At 35.3% G+C, this 22,636-nt stretch overlaps 1 protein-coding gene across 12 annotated transcripts in view; it reads right to left on the bottom strand.

Annotated features, from left to right (window-relative positions):
• TTLL7 (tubulin tyrosine ligase like 7) overlaps positions 1–22,636 on the bottom strand; it is a 157,441-nt gene that overhangs the window by 6,075 nt on the left and 128,730 nt on the right. For 8 of the 12 annotated variants that reach the window (XR_007476954.1, XR_004484267.2, XM_004262947.4 and 5 more), the window contains 2 exons: positions 10,999–11,159; positions 4,502–4,675 (listed from right to left, as the gene is read on the bottom strand). Coding sequence is in view for 9 of the 12 variants with exons in the window: in XM_004262947.4 (XP_004262995.1) it covers positions 4,502–4,675; positions 10,999–11,159 (335 nt within the window). In the remaining 3 variants the exon portion in view is untranslated. Of the gene's footprint in view, positions 1–4,265; positions 4,326–4,501; positions 4,676–10,998; positions 11,160–21,826; positions 21,849–22,636 lie in introns of those variants that run through there. The other 4 variants (XM_033431573.2, XM_049709025.1, XR_007476958.1 and 1 more) reach the window with 3 other exon arrangements.

Below are 22,636 nucleotides of genomic sequence, written 5' to 3'. Positions count from 1 at the left end.
TAAATATCATTTGATCATGAATTATCTGATAATATCCCCTTAATCTATTACTTAATATCACAAACTATAAATAATTGCTCAAATCATTAAGTTAATAGAGCAGTTAAATAATATACAACAATATAAATTAAACCAAAATTGCACAATGGGTGATGAATAATGAAACAATTGATTTCTCACATCACAGATTATATAAATTATTTTCTTAATACCACTTGGGTAATTTATATGGATTAATTATTATGTCAAGAGCTAGTGGAGTCATGATGATTGATCTGATATCTTCTGCCAGGAAAAGGCTACCCTTCCTATCTAGGGCAAAGGTGCAAAAGAAACTAAAGTGTTTGATCAAAAACCACTATTCCATATTAGTTGAGAGTTATTCTATCTTCTACTGAAAATACATTCTGATTTCATTGATAATTATTATAGTAAACAGTAACTTTTGCTGACTTTCTTTTGAAGAATTTCCAAGCAGTAGTTACTACTGACATTACGATAACATTCACACAGCCTTCTGAGCTAAAGATCTCCATTTTCACAGATGAAAAAATAAAAGTACAAAGTCCAGGGTTAGAGCTAACTTACACTATTTTCTTTAACACTATTTTGTATTTTAAAAGTGTTTTTGTGTGCCAGGGCCATTATAATTGATTTAAAAATATTAGTTATTTCTAATGATTCTCTATGATACGTATTATTATCAGCTCCATTTTAAAGATGAAAACACCAGAGTGCACAGGAGTTAAATGCCTTGCCCACAGGCACGTAGCTAGTAAGTGGCAGAGCCAGGATTCAAATCCATTTGGTCTCACTCCAGAACCAGTGCTCCCAGCAACTATACTATACTGTCATTTCTGTGTGAATCCCAATTTTAAAACTAAAGGATATAATGATTATACTCATTTTTTTCAGAAATATAAAGTATAAAAAACCTAAAAAGTAGAAAAATATTATATATCTGCAAACCTAAGCTTTTTAATAGAAGCAGAAAAGGCTAAAATAAAACTTTTTTAAAGACTTAGAAAGGAAAAGAAATTCACTGTGAACTAGAAAAAGCATATAAAATCACATTGGAAGAAACATTTTGCTTCCCTAAAGCAAGTGCTGTGGGATATTTTAAAGCATTACAGGGAAACACAATGGATTATTTGCCTTAATATCTCCATTAGTATCTCTTGGGAGATCCCACACTAGCTGAACATCAAAGATTATTTTTGAAATGTTCTTTGCAATGAAGTTAAATAATACAATTTGATTTTTTTAGCAGGAAGAATCTCTAGAAAGTGGTTCTATAGACTGTATCTAAAGAGTTTGTGCTAAAGCACCAAAAAATGTGAAGTTTCCAGCTTTATTTTTATTGTAGCTTATTCTCGAAGTACAAAACTAGCTAAGTTGTAGCTAACTCATCCCAAGGAGAAACACCTTAGACTTACACATTTTTGTTACATTTATTCCTAAGAATTATTTTTTGATGCTATTGAAAAATGATATTGTATCTAAAATGTCATATATTCTAGCTGTTTGTTATTAATATAGAAAAAATACAATTGATTTTATCCCAACTTTGATTTCATCAAAATTGTTAAATTTACTTAATAATTTATCTGTAGATTTACTTAGATTCTGTGAACACAATCATATCCATTAGTAATGAGTTTTAGTTCTTTCTCTCAAATCCAATGCCTTTTACTTCTTTGGCATGCTTCCTTGAATGAGCTAGGTCCAACACAATGGTAAATAGAAGCGGTAATAACAGTCAATCTTGTCTTGTTTCTCACCTCAGAAGGAAAGCCTTCAACATTTCACCATTAAGTATATGATTGTAGGGTTTTTGTACTTATCCTTTATTAGATTAAGGAATTTCCCTTTGGTTTCTAACTTGCTAAGCATTTTTTAAGCATGAATGTAATATACTGAATTCTAACAAGTGACTTATCCTTTTTTTTTTTTTTTGCGGTACTTGGGCCTCTCACTGTTGTGGCCTCTCCCGTTGCGGAGCACAGGCTCCGGACGCGCAGGCTTAGCGGCCATGGCTCACGGGCCCAGCCGCTCCACGGCATGTGGGATCTTCCCGGGCCGGGGCACGAACCCGTGTCCCCTGCATCGGCAGGTGGACTCTCAACCACTGCACCACCAGGGAAGCCCATCCATATATTTTTAAATGATTTTTTATTCTACTAAAATTACATTGATCACTTTTTAATGTTATTGTACAATTAAGCTGATGCAATAAACAAAAGTTAGTCATGATACATTATCCTATTTAAGGTTTCTGGGTTTGTTTTGCTAATATTTTATGTAAGATTTTTCCATCTATGTACAGGAGTGAGATTAGACTGTCAATGTCCTGGTCAGGTATCAAAGGTATGGTAGCCTCATAAAACAAGTTAGAGAACATTCCTTCCTTTTCTCTCTTCTCTGGGTGGGTTTAATTAGATAGAATTAGATAATACTTCTCTCTTCTCTGGGTGGGTAGAATTAGATAGAATTAGATAGTAATTTTCTCTTCTCTGGGTGGGTAGAATTAGATAGTAAAGACCTATGAATCTGGACTTATCTTTGTGGGAGGGTTTTTAATTACTGATTCAATTTTTTCAATAATTAAGAGTATATCTTCTTCTCACTTTTGGTAATATGTGTTTTTCAAGGAATTTGTTAACAATCTAAATTACCGAATTTATCAGCATGAAATTATTCATATTTCTTATAAAATTTTCAATATTTGTAATATCTGCAGTAACATCTCTATTTCTATTCTTGACGTTAACTATTTTTGTCTTTTACATTTTGATCAGTCTCACCAGTTGTTTATCAATTTTATTAGCCTTTTAAAAAACCCACTTCCGTTTGCATCATTATATTAATTTCTGGTCTCATTTTTATTATTTCCTTTTTCTGTATTCTTTGGGTTTACTTTAATATCATTCTGTCATCATTCAGGACGGTTGCTTAGATCATTTAATTTTTGCCTTACTCCTCCCTAATATGTTCATTTAAGCCTATAAGTATTCCTATAATAATGATTTATGTACATACTGTGTTTTTATTTGTAATATTTTTGTTATCATTCAGTTAAAAATATTTTCTTACATTCATTATAATTTCTTCTTTGATTCATGGGTTATTTAAAGATATTTTTTATCTTTCCAAAGTATGGATTTTCTGGATATTTTGTTATTTTTAATAGCATGTGATGAGAAACAATACTCTGTGTGATTTCAATTTTTCGAACTATGTTTTATTATTCCACTATATAGTTGATTTTTATAAAAGATTCAGATATGCTTGGTGTATTGTATTCTGAGGTCACTGAATTCACTATTATATGACAGTTAAATTTGTTAATCATATTGTTAAAATGTTCTTTGTCTCTAATTTTTTGAGAAGTATATATTAAAATCTCCCTCGATGGTTGTAGATTTGTCTATTTTTCCCTGTAATTCTGTCAACTTTTGCTTTGCAAAACATCTGGGACATTGTCACTTGAAGGAATCTATGGTGTTTATCAAGGCCCCAATCTTTGACAGGCCCTGAACTCCTACTTTTTTCCCTTAGGCCCATGAGTCTGTCAAAAGCATTATTCAGTACTAACAAGTACTCACTAACAAGTACCTGGTTTTAACTCTCTGATGTCTTCAAGCAAATGTTTTGGTATTTTGTCCAGCTTTTCTTGTTGTCATCAGAGGGAGGATTTGTCCAAATACCCAGTGCTTGCTCTATTACCAAAGGCAGAAGCCCTAACTCAGTGGTTTTTAAAAAATGTTTTTAGCCACGTAAATGAGCTTATATGGAAGCTCAGTACATGAAAGATAGAAATACAGAGATGCTGAGACTGAAAATTGTCTCTGAGAGTACTACAACTTACACATACTAAAAGTCACATATTCGTCTTTAATTCTAAATGGAACTACGACTGTCTTGAGAAGTGCTAAAATGTACTTCCTGTTTATTTGTGTATCTTTGCAGCTTAAAAACAATATTTTCATACTTTTGGAAAACTACCTATTTTAACTGGACAATATTTATAAAAATCCAGTTTTTAAATGGAACTTAAAATCCACCTCCCATAGATCTTTTTGGTGATGAAGGGAATAGTAGAGGCATACTGAACAATAAAAATTAAACTAAAGGCATCTTCTCAACTATATTAGGATAAAGGACAAATGTTGAAATATCCCTACTGGGGGAAAAATTAAATTTATTACCCTTTTGTATGCTCTTACTTGGCTTTTGAAAGCAAAAGTATATAAGTTAAATAATACCATCTCCATGTAGGTTATTTCTGTCACCTCCGGGTTTGTAATTGCTGTCCTTGTTCAGTCCTTTAAAGGTAAAGATTGTTCAAATTAAAAGAATCTTATAGATAATAGCATGTATTAATTTTTAGTCTTTAGCTTTTTCTCTAACCATATAGACAAAAAGAGACTTTCAATTTCAAACTGCATTGTGGCATTACTTTATATAAAACTCACAGGGTCTAGGAAATGTAAACCAGTACCTGGAATTACCCCAATTGGTACCAATGCCTGAGAGTGATCCTCTTGAGTCAGTTGCATATTTGTAAACCACTAGCAGGCACTGTTTACAAAGCTCGACCAGGCGCTGGCAACATTGGAGCTGCAAAGGAGTCACCACCTCCCGGCTTTTACTGAAAATACTCTCCCAAGAGGATCTGTTGGCATGGAAACAGACATGACCTCATGTGGCTGTTAAAAATGGCAACCAACTATATCACTTACCTAGCAACAAACCCATTAAAAAAACGTAGAAATGGCCTCACACATTTGAAGTGACTACAGATGGTTGAGAGGTATAAAGTAAATATACAAATTTGGAAATTAATCTTTACATGAAAAAAACACAACATAGAATTCATATCTTTAAAGACTTCACTGCTGCTAGCTCTAAGTAACAGGATGGTTTCCCAACACCTCCTAAAAATTGAGTTACTCTACATTAAAGTAACTGTAAAATATTGAGCTAATTTCTCACAAGTTAGGTATTCTAAGAATTTACATTTTCTAGGAAGCTACATTTAATTTTATATTAATAATGATCCCACAAATTAAAAAGTTGCTGCAACTTAATTTGTGATCTCTTAATTGTTATCTCTCAGATTCTCTCTGAGAATTTTGGTTAATCCTTTGCTTATGACCACCCCTTTCAAAACACTTTCATATGTAATTATGTCCATGATATTCCTAGAGCACAGGTTCTATACTGTAGATGTAATGTAATCTCCACAAGTCCTGCCCTACTGCAGTTCCAAAGGTAGTGTCTTCCCTCCTTCAGTGCACTCAGCTTAGTGCACAGCAGGCAGTAGTACATACTGTCTTGGTAAATTTAAATGTGTGCATGCATGCATGCGTGTGTGCGTGTGTGTGTGTACACATATATATGTATTCACAATTCCTAAGCTGATTGTCATGGCCCAAATCAGGAAACATCTTATCACCCTACCACCATCGAGAAAGGGAGAGAGAGACAGAGAGAGAGAGAGGGACTGACTTATTTCCTTAGTGTAACTGAAACTCCTTTCAAGCCTCAAGGGGAAGGTTTGCTTTAAGACTTGGTAATGGTTCAAGTCTCATTTTACATAAACCAATTCGCTTAACCCGCAGAGAGAGAAAAGACTAGAAAGAAAAAAATATTAAGGAAAATATTTTTCTGAAGAAATGTACTTCCCAGTGGGAAATTCAGAGATTCCATTTTCAATCTCCTGTGGATATTTGATATCTTTGGAATTTTTAAAAAATGCTTTAGAAACTCAGAAAGGTATTTTTTAGTAGAAAGGCTACTGTTTATTTTTTCAGGAGAAAAGACAGCATGTCATCAGTGAATGACAGATTTTCTTAAAAGGAATAAGATTCAAATAAGTAGATTGAAAGGAATAAATTTTCCTCCATTTTCTAAGATGTTCAGGGCTAAATATAATACTGTTTTTATTATTTAAAAAGGATTAAAAGTTACTTTCATTCAAGAAATAGTAATATGTTAGTTAAATTAATTCTAAAAATTTAAATTATTACTAAATATAAGAAAAACTAGATATGATATGCATATTTGTGTGTATATAGATATATCTCCAATTTACTTGATGTAATCAAGAAAAACAGGAGAACACCAATTAATAAGGGAATATGTTTATAACTGATAAGTCTTGATCTAGCAAGGCTTACATGCCTGGGCCCAGAGAAATCAAAATTTCATACAAACGTAAATACACAAAGAAAACATTCTGACTGTCTGACTCTCAGCTGAGCACTTTTACTTTCTCTCCCCTGGGATTCTGGGTATTTCTGTAAAAGCCTACCTCCATCACCACCCTCCCCCCTGAATTTGAATATATTTATATTTTGATACTTTGGAGACATCTGATTAGATTCACTATCAGGTTCCTCACATCACGGTAATTTTTCTTTTGCTGACTTGGAGTATGGACGTAAGAAAAGAACACGTAAAATGGAGGAAAGGCAAAGGACCTTCTTCAAATAGCACCTTAATTTGATGTAACACTCTGAGTAATACGTGAGTTATAATATAAGCAGCTTTGGCTTCTCATTCTCTCATTGTTCCTTAAATATTTAAAATAAACATATGAATCAAGGTTCTCTACCTAATTTTGGTGTGTATGTTCACCATCACTGACCAAAGACCACATTCTACTCTATTAATCCATATTTAAGTGTCAACACTCCAGAATCACTCATAAAGAAAAAAGAAAATGACCAGGACTTGCTTTGTTTGGTACTAGGCTAATGGCACCCCCTCTACACAAAAGAAACCTATTCTTCAACCTGAATGTTTTTGAACCGTGTCCCCTCCCTCCTACCCACTACCTGGCACAGCTGAGTAATATGAAATGCCTCTAGAACACGACAGTGTTCTCAATTTTCAATACTAACACACAAAATTTTAAGAAGGTGAAAGGATGGAGAAATAATTTAAAATACCAGTGCCTTTATCAAAGAACCCAGGGTCTTATCTGCCTGCTTTCTAAATCTAAATTCCAAGGAAATGGGAGGGCCAAAATCTATGAATTCAAAAAGAAAAATTAAATGGTTAAAAAGTTCTCTCCAGAACTCCCTAATCCTCAGAGAAATATGAAAAGAAATGACTTCAAATGACATTTTTAATAATATAACAATAAGATACAGAATACTGAATAACCTCCCGGTAACAAAGGGGAATGATTAATGAAATCCAGAGACTTGAAAAGCCTCATATTATCCAGTAATCCAATAATCTTTACCAGCTTTTTCATCAAAATATTTAATAAAGCAGCTATCTAAAAAGTGAAACATTCATTTCTTTCTCCTCTGGTAGAAGCCCAAATGAATGACTGAGTAGCCCAAAGAAGAAAGGAAAGTAAAAAAAAAAAAAAAAAAATCTGGACTACACCAACCGGACAATCAGCAACAGAAAGATTAATGAGCTGAAAAGTATGAACAATGCAACATCCAGTTGAAAGTGATATGAGAACAGAAAGATTCACATCATTTTAAGTAGTCTATATGATATGCATACATTTTCAGGTAGGCATATAATTCAGCCTAGAAGCAGACTGCTGCCTTAGAATATTCCTTACAATTTCTTCTTTCCCTGAGATTGTAAAAGAAAAGCTTTTCTACGACAAACTTCCATAGGAAAATGTCTTTGGCTAAAGGGTCTAATCTAGATTCTTTTCTTTGGGGTTTACATATCAGGAGTTTGAGTGGAAAGAGGGCTTTTCCAAATAATACATTCCTTCTCCCATAGTCCCCCTGCCTCCTCCTCTTTGCTTTACCTGGCAGATTCCTCTTCTTCCTCATCCTGCAAGTCTAAGCTGAAATACTGCTTCCCTTGGCCACCCTTCCTGAGCTCTGTGGCCTGAGTTTGAGTCCCATAGCACCTAGGCTTCCCCTAGCTCAGTAAAACATGGTGGATACTTTTATGCATGAAAATTCCAAAAGCTGTTCCCCTGGAGAGGACACATTCAGAACGTGGAGCATCATTCTGAATAGCACTCCCAGGAGGCTGCATGTGATAAAAAACGGTCACTGAGCATGGGCTTCAGCAGCCTGGAAGAGCAAGAGAGGGGGATGAGGGTGTTTTCTCTTTGATGCATCAGCCAAACCCCTGGGCCAATTCTAGGAAAACCTATGACAAACATCCACAATATTCTTTGAAGTTTCTGGACGTGGACAGGGAATGGTTTATTCATTTTGTTTTATTATTGAGATGTTGACAGGCAGAGGCAGGAATCAAGGTGGCCCAGAGTTATTTGGAATATTTTTTCTAAGAGTTTTACACCTAACTGTGAAAGACAGCTACACCTTTTATTAAAATCATTCCTTTAGAAATGAGCTAAGAGTAGATTTTTACCTAGACCGCTAGGCTGTTAGATCAAAGGTTAAAGGAGTATACATTGACTAGATACGATTCAAAGAATAAGCAGAACTAGTCTGGGTCCAAAGTGACAATCAAACACACACAACACTATGTGACTTCACTAAGTTGAAGAAGCCTAGGAATGCCATTTGTAAAGGTACAAAAAAAAAAAAAAATCAGATGTAAAACTCATCTCCACAAGCCTCCAAGTTTTTAAAGAAATGGATGGAGAGTGGAGGTCAAATAGGACTCAAAGCTACTCCTGCTCCAGCCGCTCCAGTGCAGTGGGCTGGGGATTGGGCTAATGCTATGGGCTTGCAGTATAGCAAGCTTGGCAACCATGGGCAATGCTGCTTTGAGAGGACTGAATAAAGCATAGAGTTAAGAGCTTGGGCTCTTGACTCAGACAACCTGGGTTTAAATCCAGGCTCACTATGAGAACTTGGGCAAGTTATATACTTTATGCTTCCATTTCCTTATCTATACAATGAAAATAATAATAATAGTTTACTCAAAATATTGTAGTGGTAATTATAAAAATGTTTACTATGAAAAACAGTATCAGGCACTTAGTAATCTTTCAATAAATGTTATTTACATTCTTTATGATTACTAGTAGTAATAGATACCACCAGAGACATCTGGGGGGGAGTAGTGTGCTAGGTACAAGAGAAAAGGATTCTGAATGGAGTCAGAGTAAATTACCAAAATAGTGTCATCAGCACCAATTTCAGTAGCAGACTATCTCAGTGCCTTCCATTTGTGAAGAGTAGCTGAAATCCATGTTCAACATTCCAACCAATGGATCAACAAACAGAAAAAAATTCTAATTATGACTTTAGATTAATTGAACTTCTACAGACAGCCATCAACTAAGGGCCATGGAGTACAGTTCAAATGTTTCACTTAAGTCTCTGTAGAAATAATTTATGGCCAAGATTATTCTCAGATTTCATCACAACCCAGAGCACCTTGTGAATTCTCCCTGTTGGTGAATGGTAGCTGAGGAAAATTATGGTGGTGAGAATAAGTCTGCAAATGGTATAAATGATTCAGTACTAGATGACTAGAATATTTAAATGGAAGACATTCAGAGATCATGTCAGACTAGAATAGTCTGTTAAGGTTTTACCAAAAAAAGGGCATGGTCTGGGTCTTTACATAGGATTTAAATAATGCAGGGGGGACTGGAGAAATGGGGTTGTAGAAGGCAGCCCAATCAGCTACTCATTGACACTAACAGTTCGGAGGCAGAAAAGGACAAATTTTTAAGATATTTGAAAAATAATGAATTTGTTTTTGGGGAGCAAAGTTTAAGTAGGAGAGTAATGAGAGAGAAGACTGGAGAAATAAGAAAGAATCAGCATATTAGAGAGTCTTATATCTCTAGATAAAAAGTCTAGACTTTAATGATAAATGAGGGAAATCATTACAGATTTTAGGAAATGACTCTGACAGTAGGATGGATAAGGGAAACAAAAAACTGGAGGCAAAAATGCCTGGGAATCTATTAATTTCATTTAGCCTTTCTACCAAAAAGGCTCCTCTTCTCTGAAATCCTACAATAACGTATCTGTCATCTCCTTCATGATCATGACTTTTGCATGTATCTTATTTTGTCTATTAGAGACAGCAGAGTTTTATTGGTTAAGAGCATGAAATCTGGGACCAGGCTGCTTAAGTTCAAATCCCAGTTGCACTATGTCCTTAGCACCTATCTGTGCCTTGGTTTCCTTATCTATAAAATGGAAATTATCATAAAACCTGCTTCAAAGTGATGTTGTGTGGATTAAATTACTTAATACATGTACAGTGCTTAGAACAATGCCTGGCACATAGTATAAGTGGTATAGTGTTAGCTATTATCATTTTTAAGTTTCTTCAGGGCAGGATCTATGTCAGATTCAGCTTTGTATCTCCAAAAGTATTTAAATTATCAAGTAAATACTCGATAATTGTGAAGAACAGTGAAAAACAACCTACAATTAAATAATTGATAATTGTTAAGAATAATGAAAAACAATCTAGAGTAGCCACAGTGGGGATGTGACAGAAAAACTAACAAGATTTAGCACATGACTGAATAAAGAAAATGAAGGAGAACAAGGATGCGGATGCCCCTGAGATATCAAAACCATGTGATTGGGAGAATAACAATGGGGTTTTGGGAAGTCCAGAAGGGAAGCCATTTCTGAATAAAAGGGAGGTATGGAACGTTTGGTTTTAGATATCTTGAAGACAAAATGACAGTGAGTCACAACAGCTTTGACAGGACTGAAAGTCTGCAGAGGAGCAGGAGTGTAGCCATGATTTTGGAAGTCTGCTACATAAAGGCAACAGCAGAAGAGCTGTAAGGATACAGATGTCTAACTGAGATTTTTTATTAATTAAGACTACTTTCTCTCCACTGAATTCAAATTTGTTGGGTGGTGTTGTGTTCATATCCATCATCTCATCTACATCAGCTTAAATGCTATAAATTATAGTTGAGTACTGAAACTTACATGCAGTTACAAATCCACATTTTAAGAGATTAAAGAAATTCAGCCATTTTATTGGGCTAACTTTATAACTAAATAGTAAATTATTAAAAATGACAATAATAAAAGGTAACTTAACACTTACCCTGAATCACAGAAACAGTTCCACAGTCCTTGGCCATGACTCCAGAGTAAGCGATTAAAAACTCGGTTGAAAATCCGATATAAATTTACTTCCTCAACATCAGGTACCTTCCAGATGCGTGGAAGAACTGTACGGACACTTGTTTTTACTATATCCAAAACCTAGTGGAAAACCCAAAATATTTCAAAATCTAGGTGTATACGTGTGTGCCTAAAATTCAAAGATGAATATATATAATTCAAAAATGAATACACACACACACACACATACTCACTCACTCACTAAACGACAGCACAGAATGAAAAGTCCAGAAATAGATCCAGTATTTATGAAACTCTGGTATATGACATAGGTGGCAAGTCTGACTCATTGGAGTAAGAAGAGATTAAATTTAAAAATTAAATTTAAGTGAAATTTAAATTAAATCAATAAATGGAGAATTTTTAAATAGTAATCTTCATGGAAAAAATAAAGTTGAATCATTCCCTCAATTCACAAAAATCAACTCTAGAGTGATTAAGGTTTTAAGTTTGAAAAATAAGCCATTAAATATCTTAGTGAAAAGTATTAGTGAATATCTTTTAGACCCTGGTTTAGAAAAAGGTTACTTAAGTAGCAAAAAAGTATAGAACATAAAAGATTAATAGGTTTCCCTTATATTAAAATTAAGAACTTCTGGCCATCAAAAGATAGCTTGAAAGAAATAAAGATCAAGTTACAAACTGGGAAAATACATTCAAAACATATACATCTAACAAAAGATTAGTATCAGGAATATATAATGAATGCCTAACCAATTGTTAAATACACACCAAAAAATTAACAGAAAAAAATGGACAAAAATACATGAACAGGAATTTCACAAAAGAGGAAATAAATATGTCTGATAAACATAAAGAATAAAAATTAAGACTATATAAGACATCATTTTCTATCCATTTAATTGACAAAAATTAAAAGTCTGACAACACCAAGTGCTGGAGAAATATGGATCTACAGCGTCTCTTAGACTTGTTGGCAGGAGTACAAATTGGAAAATAGCTGGGCATTATCTCCTAAAGTTGAAAATGCATATACCCCAAGACCCAGCAAGTTTATTCCTAAGAGAAACTCTCTCACAGGTTAAAAACAAAAGCCATGTACAAGAATGTTCAAACAGCTGTTCACAATTACAGACAACTTGAAAAATTCTAACTCTCCATCAATGGGAGAGTGAATAAAAGTCGTATACTCATTCCCTTGGACTTTTATACAGCAGTCAAAATGAATGAAATTAAAGGGCACACAACAATCCAGAGCATCTTAATTATCAATGGTTAAGTTTTTAAAAAATACATACCAGTCATTACATACAGTATGAAACTCTTTTAATAGAAGTAAAGACAATTAAATTTTAAAAATACTTATGAGGAATACACATAGATATAATAAGAATATATAAAGAAAGAAAGCAAGGGACTGGGGAATACTGAATTTAAGAAAATGGCTACCTGAGACATAAAGGGCCAGGGGGATGGAAGGTAGTCATTTGATAAAAAAATAGATTATTACCAAGATACTTGATTTGGGTGTTGGGTTCACAAATGGTACAATAACTTAAAAACACTAACTAAATAAAAGCAGACCACATATGGACCAATAATGAGGAAGTATCATGAAACAGGCCTAGGATTAATCTAATTCTGGGAAACTAAAATCCTAGAGGTTCTGAAAAATTTATAAATCCCAAAAAGCTACTTTGACTAATTCAATGTATTTAATACTTCTGCAATTCAGGTATTTGCAAGGAAACACTTTTTTTAAAAAGTAAATATGAACAAATACAGTTATCCTAATTTCAGTTCACCAAAGTAGATTTTTCACTTCTTATTTTATCTAATTAAAGGGACTCCTTGTAAAGATGACAGTGAGAGATGAAAAGAGAAAGACTTTCAAACATACAGACTGAATGAAGACACAATTTTTCTCCATAGGTACAAACGTATAGAAAATTGGGAGCATATAAAAGAAGAATTTAATTTGTTTCTCTTTAAAACAGCCATATTTAAAGAAGTGATATTAGTTTTCTCTGAAAAAGGCAAATTTAGGATAAACATCTGTTTAAAAACTCATTCTACGAGGCCACCATCACCTTGATACCAAAACCAGAAAAGGATGTCACAAAGAAAGAAAACTACAGGCCAGTATCACTGATGAACATAGATGCAAAAATCCTCAACAAAATCCTAGCAAACAGAATCCAACAGCACATTAAAAGGATCATACACCATGATCAAGTGGGGTTTATTCCAAGAATGCAAGGATTCTTCAATATACGCAAATCAATCAATGTGATACACCATATTAACAAATTGAAGGAGAAAAAACATATGATCATCTCAATAGATCCAGACAAAGCTTTCGACAAAATTCAACACCCATTTATGATAAAAACCCTGCAGAAAGCAGACATAGAGAGAACTTTCCTCAACATAATAAAGGCCATATATGACAAACCCATAGCCAACATCGTCCTCAATGGTGAAAAACTGAAAGCATTTCCATTAATATCAGGAAAAGACAAGGTTGCTCACTCTCACCACTCCTATTCAACATAGTTTTGGAAGTTTTAGCCACAGCAATCAGAGAAGAAAAGGAAATAAAAGGAATACAAACTGGAAAAGAAGAAGTAAAGCTGTCACTGTTTGCAGATGACATGATACTATACATAGAGAATCCTAAAGATGCTACCAGAAAACTACTAGAGCTAATCAATGAATTTGGTAAAGTAGCAGGATACAAAATTAATGCACAGAAATCTCTGGCATTCCTATACACTAGTGATGAAAAATCTGAAAGTGAAATCAAGAAAACACTCCCATTTACCATTGCAACAAAAAGAATAAAATATCTAGGAATAAACCTACCTAAGGAGACAAAAGACCTGTATGCAGAAAATTATAAGACACTGATGAAAGATATCAAAGATGATACAAATAGATGGAGAGATATACCATGTTCTTGGACTGGAAGAATCAACATTGTGAAAATGACTCTACTACCCAAAGCAATGTACAGATTCAATGCAATCCCTATCAAACTACCACTGGCACTTTTCACAGAACTAGAACAAAAAATTTCACAATTTGTACAGAAACACAAAAGACCCTGAATAGCCAAAGCAGTCTTGAGAACGAAAAATGGAGCTGGAGGAATCAGGCTCCCTGACTTCAGACTATACTACAAAGCTACAGTAATCAAGACAGTATGGTACTGGCACAAAAACAGAAAGATAGATCAATGGAACAGGATAGAAAGGCCAGAGATAAACCCATGCACATATGGTCACCTTATCTTTGATAAAGGAGGCAGGAATGTACAGTGGAGAAAGGACAGCCTCTTCAATAAGTGGTGCTGGGAAAATTGGACAGGTACATGTAAAAGTATGAGATTAGATCACTCCCTAACACCACACACAAAAATAATCTCAAAATGGATTAAAGACCTAAATGTAATGCCAGAAACTATCAAACTGTTAGAGGAAAACATAGGCAGAACACTCTATGACATAAATCACAGCAAGATCCTTTTTGACCCACCTCCTAGAGAAATGGAAATAAAAGCAAAAATAAACAAATGGGACCTAATGAAACTTCAAAGCTTTTGCACAGCAAAGGAAACCAAAAACATAAACAAGGCCAAAAGACAACCCTCAGAATGGGAGAAAAATATTTGCAAATGAAGCAACTGACAAAGGATTAATCTTCAAAATTTATAAGCAGCTCATGCAGCTCAATAACAAAAACAAACAAACAACCCAATCCAAAAATGGGCAGAAGACCTAAATAGACATTTCTCCAAAGAAGATATACAGACTGCCAACAAACACATTCTTTCATGTGTTTCAACATCATTAATCATTAGAGAAATGCAAATCAAAGCTACTTTCATGTGTTTCAACATCATCAATCATTAGAGAAATGCAAATCAAAACTACAATGAGATATCATCTCACACCAGTCAGAATGGCCATCATCAAAAAATCTACAAACAATAAATGCTGGAGAGGGTGTGGAGAAAAGGAACACTCTTGCACTGCTGGTGGGAATGTGAATTGGTACAGCCACTATGGAAAACAGTAAGGAGGTTCCTTAAAAAACTACAAATAGAACTACCATATGACCCAGCAATCCCACTAATGGGCATATATCCTGAGAAAACCATAATTCAAAAATAGTCTTGTACCAAAATGTTCATTGCAGCTCTATTTACAATAGTCCAGAGATGGAAACAACCTAAGTGTCCATCATCGGATGAATGGATAAAGAAGATGTGGCACATATATACAATGGAATATTACTCAGCCATAAAAAGAAACGAAATTGAGCTATTTGTAATGAAGTGGATAGACCTGGAGTCTGTCATACAGAGTGAAGTAAGTCAGAAAGAGAAAGACAAATACCGTATGTTAACACATACATATGGAATTTAAGAAAAAAAAATGTCATGAAGAACCTAGGGGTAAGACAGGAATAAAGACACAGACCTACTAGAGAATTGACTTGAGGATATGGGGAGGGGGACGGGTAAGCTGTGACAAAGTGAGAGAGAGGCATGGACATATATACACTACCAAACGTAAAATAGCTAGCTAGTGGGAAGCAGCTGCATAGCACAGGGAGATCAGCTTGGTGCTTTGTGACCACCTAGAGGGGTGGGATAGGGAGGGTGGGAGGGAGGGAGACGCAAGAGGGAAGAGATATGGGAACATATGTATATGTATAACTGATTCACTTTGTTATAAAGCAGAAACTAACACACCATTGTAAAGCAATTATACTCCAATAAAGATGAAAAATAAATAAATAAAGCAAAAAAAATCAATTTAGGGAAAAAATTTCAAAATAACATTTTATTTATAGAAGAATATCAACTACAGCTTCTCACAGTGAATTGTGTAAGCAGCATGATTCCTTCCTTTCCTACTCCAGCTTCTTTCACTGTGAAGTGGGAACAGTATGTAAACCCTACAGGCGTCAGGGGTGTGTGGGCTGAAGGGGAGGAGAATGAGGAGAGATAATGCAATCTGTAATAAAGTAGCTTGTGAAAAAAATTGTCCTGGAAAAGCTTGTTATTAGATAATGAAATCTTAATTATGAAAAGGGATTTAAAAATTTTTGATATGAGTTGTTCACAATAATACTGATATAATTTGGATATCAGACATTAATTCATACTTTTTATCTTTTTACGATTTTCAGTTAAGCTAATAGTTTAACCTTTTATATTTTTAATGTAGAAAACAGGACTCATAATTGATGTGATACAAGAATCAACACTAGCAGTAAACAGCAAATTTTAATCAATTCTCTTCTCAACTTCCCTTCCTCCTTTCTATGTATTAGTGAGTAATAACAGGCCAAAAGTCATAACACAGGAAGAATTTAAAAAGCAGCAAAGATAACCCATAAATTGGTTTCAAGAATAAATATGAGTTCTACATAATAAATGCAATTAAAATGTTAACAATACTGGAAATTTTAACATTATCTTCGTTTCATATTCTATTATTAAATAATTATTCAGCTTTAAAGTGACACAGCATTTGAGATGACGAGTTATTCGTTATTTCCTTCTGAATATGCGCACAGTGAAATCCATAGGATGCGACAGAACCAAAGAGGAGGGCAGCTCGCATGAACTGGCTGCCTCCTCCGCGCCAAGCACTGCTCTCCGTACATCACTTAGAGGAGGCTCTCTTGGCCGCTACTCTGTATATGCTTTGTTCTTAATTTCGAGGGAATTTTAAAGCATGATGGTCTAATATACTAGCCTACACATGGCTAAAAGCAGCAACTTCGGAAAACGGCCCAGGAGTTAGGGATAGGGAATGCAGCTGTGCCACTCCTCATGTTTCCTCCAACATGGAGACGGATAAATCTTCAGGCCTCTTGCAACCGAGCAAACAACTCTGCCTGAGGAGTGATCTCCCAGATTGTGAGACCAGCATGGTCTGGGCAACCCAGAAACTTGCTTGTTCTTTGCCAGAGCACCTTCTGGGAAGATACATTCTCCTTTGCTTCCCTTCATCTTTCAATTTCAAGCTCTGGTCCTGGAGAAAGGAGTGGGTTAGAGAGACCTGTAATTTGGAGGATATGAGGGCATATAAACCAAGGAAGCAAGAGCCCAAACCCTTCATCTCTCCTCTGAGTCTTCACATAGCCTCTCTCCTCTGCCTGGAACAGTCTTGCCCCATCTGTTCACCTGGTGAACTTCTATGTTTTACCTCAAACATCACTTCTCCAGGGAGACCTTTACCTGCCACTAAACTATTGTATGATCCCTGAATGCCCAACTCTTCCCCTATTAATAATTATATCTCACTTTATTTTAATTTCCTGTTTAGTTAATGGAGACTGTTAGCTACATAAAAAGAGGAATTATACCAGTATACCTACCATGTCCCCAAGGCTCAAAAGAGGTCTAGCACTTAGTAGGTGTTTGTCTTAGTGAAAATGCTTCTTGCAAGAAAGTGAAACCTATGCAAACAAGGTAAAAATCAGAGCTAACACTTATTGAAGGCTTACAATGGACCAAACACTGTTCTAATCACTTTTACATATAGCAATTCATTTAATCCTCAAAATAAAAACATTGAGATAGATAACACTGGTCCACAATCCCTTTCCAAAAATCTTGAGGCTAGATTTCATAATCATACACATTACTATTTCCACAGGAAAACATGTGAATATTCAAACCAAGAGACAGACAAAAATAACAAATAACTTCCTGTAGGGTCATTGTCTCCAAAGGAGTTCCGGCGGGTTAGGTTTTGCTGCCTAATGGTTATGAAAAATGTTTGGTTCTGAAAACATTTTGGGTCTCATTTTATGGATGAGAAAACCCAGGCATAGAGCAGATAGGTAACTTACCCAGGATTGCACAGTTAGGTAATGGATAGCTATGTAGCCAGACCCATGATCTTAACCACTACCTGACAATGCCTCATAATTAATTTGATCTGTCCTGGTGCCAACAACAAAATCCTAGAAGAGATTGTCTCTTCTTAGATTCAGATTCACCTCTAGTCAAGTAATACTTGGGAAAATGGGTGGAGTCACTGTGTACAAACAAGGTTACCCAGGCACCCCCTCCAATAAGGCCATGCAGTCCATCAGGAACCAGTTTGCTTAAAAGGCCACACAGATGGGGAGACAATGCCTGTACCTCTAGCAAAACACTGGCTGAGTAATTTTAGGAAGGCAGAAAACAGGCAAGAAATCAGACTGGGATGAGGAAAATTAGTGTCAGTTCTATCTGCAATGCTATTTGGATTTCTGGGTGTTTTGCAGTTAGAAGTAAATGGATGGGAGATGAATAACTTGTGAAACACAAAAACAAATAGTCAGCAAGGTGCCCTTTGTGTTTACCTGTGGACTCATGTGAGGCTAACTTATAGAATATGTTAGGTAATGGATCCATTTCCTGACATTGTGACTTTTAAAAGCATCCCGATCCAACATCAAGCTCTCCAAGGGAAAAAATAAATGGGATATTCAGTCAATGAAAGCATTAATAAAATGAAAAGATTTATCTTTTCCATATGAAATATAGCACATTTGAAGGCATAAAGCCCACAGACAAATTCATATTTTGCAAGAACATACAGATGCTGAATGACAAACTGCTCCATATGGCTGAACAGTTGGTCCTAAATTAAAATAATGGCATGAGGTGAGGGAGGTTTAGAAATAACATTAAAAACACTACATGCTGTACTAATGATGCACGCAGCAGCCATGACATAGAGTAAAGGCATCTCTGCTGATGGAAAATGAACAGCCCTGTACAGCATCTATGTCAGCCCAAATGAAAAAGAGATGGAAAACAATAACGTCAAAATTCATGCAGAAGCAGCTACAGTAGGTATTTAAAAAATTGCTATTTAGAGAAGAAATACTTGATAAACAAGGGTTTCTTAGAACCCCAAAATAAATGCAAATATTGTACAACCTTATTATCACTACTTATTTCTCTTCCTTCTCCGATCTTAGTTTATGCCTAGATATCAGAGAATACGCTTTTCAGAAAATTTGGCATTCTTCACAGCCCACCATTGCTGTGATATTTTCATACTTCAAGTATATTCCTTACAAACTATATAAAGCAACTGCATTCTTAGCAGAAAGCTGAATTATGCTAGTGTGGAGTTACCACAACATGACATTAAGTAAGATCAGCTGATTCCATTTTCACCTGGTGAGGATTCCTTTCAGTAGTTTAGTCCTACATCACCGACCTTTAAATTTTACTCCCATTAAGAAAAATTTGAAATAAGACATGTGGAAGAGTTTGTGTGTGTGGCATTCTAATCTTAAGAGTTTTGCAATATTCAAACGAGAAACTAGCAAAAGCTTCCAATACTGGAGCAGAAAAAGTGAGATACATATGTCAACAATGGTTTCTAAATGGAATTAAGAGATTTAAATGAGAGTCTTGTGCATTCCACATCTAGAATTCTCCTTGGGACATGGTCGTCTCTCAATCAATATTGTTGAGTGCATGTTTTAATGAGCAAATAAATGAATGAATAAACAACTCTCAAAATCCCCAATAGTGCCTAGTATAGCTCTTGAACAAAATTGGCAACCAATAAACGTTTGTCAAATTAAATTGTATCACACACAACCTTTGTGGTAGTCATGGAGACATGCCATTTGAATCAACCAGCTTCTAAGAGTGCAGTTAGCTGACAGCATCCCCATTCAGGATCCGTTACAACAGTCAAGCCAAGCTTATACTCTCCCCAGGCTGCTCCCAACCAAGGATTGAGCACGGTTGGGATACCAGAGGGGCAATATTTCTGCCCCGTGTGATCCTTCTAACAGGCAATCTGTGTTCTGGGCTCCCCATCAGCCTGACAGGCCTTTCTCAGAACTTCACTAAAGTCTGAAGATCTTCCTCCCCAATCCTCCTGCCTTCCATTCACTGGTGTTAGACCAATATTGCAGGTGGAAGGCTCTTCTACCTGCTCAAACTTTCTCTCCCCTTTATCCTTCTTGGGTGTCTTCTCTCATAAATGTCTTTCACTTCTAATTCTGTCTTATGTCTGCTTCCCAGGGAACTGAACTGACATAGCCATCCAATGATTATTGACTATCATCATAGTCCAAAGGATAGATCTGATTAATCCACATCTAGATGTTAAATTAGTTAAGTTCTTGGCCTTCTAAATGGGTAACTTTTAATAATACCTAATGCTACATTCTAAAGCCGACCCACATTTCTAGGTTTCTTTTTTGTCTTGGATGCAGTTTCTAGCTTTATAAAGCAATAGTACAGGTTTCAAACAGATAGTCAAATGAAGAGTCAACATGTTACAACCCAACAGACACATTTTTATGCTTCATTTATACATATTCTACATAAAATAATTCTACACATGAAGAGTTCTTAGTAATAAAATACATCAGAGAAACAGCCTGGCATGAAGATCCTCAGAAGGAAAAAAAAGTCACCTGCATTTTATACCTTCTAAGCCTAGAGCACCTTTGCCATACGATGGCCTACTTCCTCACAAGAACTCTCCAATACTTAATGCTACGAACCTCAGAGAAGTTGTGAGAAGTTACCTGCCCCCGCAAAAAGGGCAGGGGCAGTACTGAACCCAAGTCCATATGACTACAAGTCCAGTTCCTCTTTCCACTACCTATTATTGCCCCTTTAGTTTAATATCAACATATAAAAGCTTTAAAAAAAATTTTCAATACACTTTGCAGCTAATTATTATATTGGCTCTCTTGTTGTCAAGAAAAAAAATATTCCAGTCAGTCAGTCATTCTCTGATCCCACTTTACCTCTGATTTCATCTGAAATAAACAAGGTAGGGAATAATGTATAATATATACATTTTTATAAATATATAAGGAAGTCTCATCCATCGCTATATATCCAGGAAATTAGAGTCTGTTTTGGGGGAAAAAAAGCCTTTTAAAGAACAAAATGGTTGATGAAAGAACAGGAAACAGAGCAATCGTAACAACTGGAAGAAAAGTTGCTACAGATAAGTTGCATACTGTGTAAATACTGGGCTTCCTCTTCTCATCATAACCTACACCTAGCATCCCTCAGCCACCTTTCCGGACCCTCCATGAACCTGGGCAACTTTGCAAGATAAACTTATTCTTGTTAAGATCAGCCCTTACTCTTCTCTGAGAGTCAAAATTCAAGCTATAAAATAATGCCATTTGCAGCAACATGGATGGACCTAGAGATTGCCATACTGAGTGAAGTAAGTCAGACAGAGAAAGACAAATATTGGGTTGGCCAAAAAGTTCATTCGGGTTTTTCCGTACAGTGTAATGGAAAAAAACACAAACGGACTTTTTGGCCAACCCAATATCATATGATATCGCTTATATATGGAATCAAAAAAAAATAAGGTACAAATGAACTTATCTAAAAACAGAAATAGAGGCACAGATGCAGAAAACAAACTTATGGTTACCAGGGTGTGAGGGAAGAGGAGGGATAAATTGGGAGATTGGGATTGACATATACACACTACTATATATAAAATAGATAACTAATCAGGATGTACTATATAGCCCAGGGAACTCTACTCAATACTCTGTAATGACCTATATGGGAAAAGAATCTAATAGAGTGTATATATGTACAACTGATTCACTTTGCTGTACAGCAGAAACTAACACAACATTGTAAATCAACTATACTCCAATAATTTTTTTTTTAAATTCAAGCTATGAATTCTTCTGCCCCAAATAGAACTGTCTATTAAATTACCTTGTAGAAGAATGACTGTAACTGCTTGGGTAGCTTTGTGTTGGAGATGGGACATCTTATCACTGATAACAAGCACAAAGGAAATATAGTAACTTTGATTAATGCCAAAATGGAAGATGCAACAAAGGAGTTCAAAGAAAAAGAAAAAGGTGTTTAAGTTGTAATAAAAAACATGCCCTCTCTCATCAGTGCTCTCACTCCCTTAACATAACAGAGTATGATGAATACAGAGATGCAGATGCACATCTGAGAACTGGAGGGAAGGATTACACAAAGATAACCTACTCCAAATATTCTTAGAGTAAATCAGTATAGCAGAAGTCACTATACTGACACAAGTACTTGCTAGTAAATTTATAAGCAAGTATTTACTTTTACTCGAAATTTATAAAGACAATCGAGCATAACAACCCTAAAACATGAAATAGACTGTTTCTTCTAATTGATAAACATTATTACTATTCATGCACATCATTTGATCACCCCATACAATGTTTTATCAGACCTTCTCATATCACGTTAAAAAAACATAACAGCATTATCTTAATTTGTTGATGTTCAGATAAATACATAGCACTAGTAAAGAAACAAGGGTAAAGAAAGAAGAAGCTAACTTGCTATTGACAGAATCCACAAAAGAGTCTAGATTTGAATCAACTGAACAAATGTTTATAGAAAGCCTACAGCTGACTACAAAGTAAGACACACCTCCCCCCTCGCCCCTGGCTTTTAGAAAGGTGGAAAAATTAATACAGAAACCTCTCAAGTCAGATCATAAGTACAACTGAGTATGAAGTACTGTGAGGATTTAGAATAGGTAAAGATAATATCTGGTTATGGGGGAATACAG

This window comes from Orcinus orca, chromosome 1 (genome assembly GCF_937001465.1).
Source record: "Orcinus orca chromosome 1, mOrcOrc1.1, whole genome shotgun sequence".
NCBI classification, from domain to species: domain Eukaryota; kingdom Metazoa; phylum Chordata; class Mammalia; order Artiodactyla; family Delphinidae; genus Orcinus; species Orcinus orca.
The sequence above is the reverse complement of the archived record's forward strand: the minus strand, read 5'-3'. Positions and strand labels throughout refer to the sequence as shown.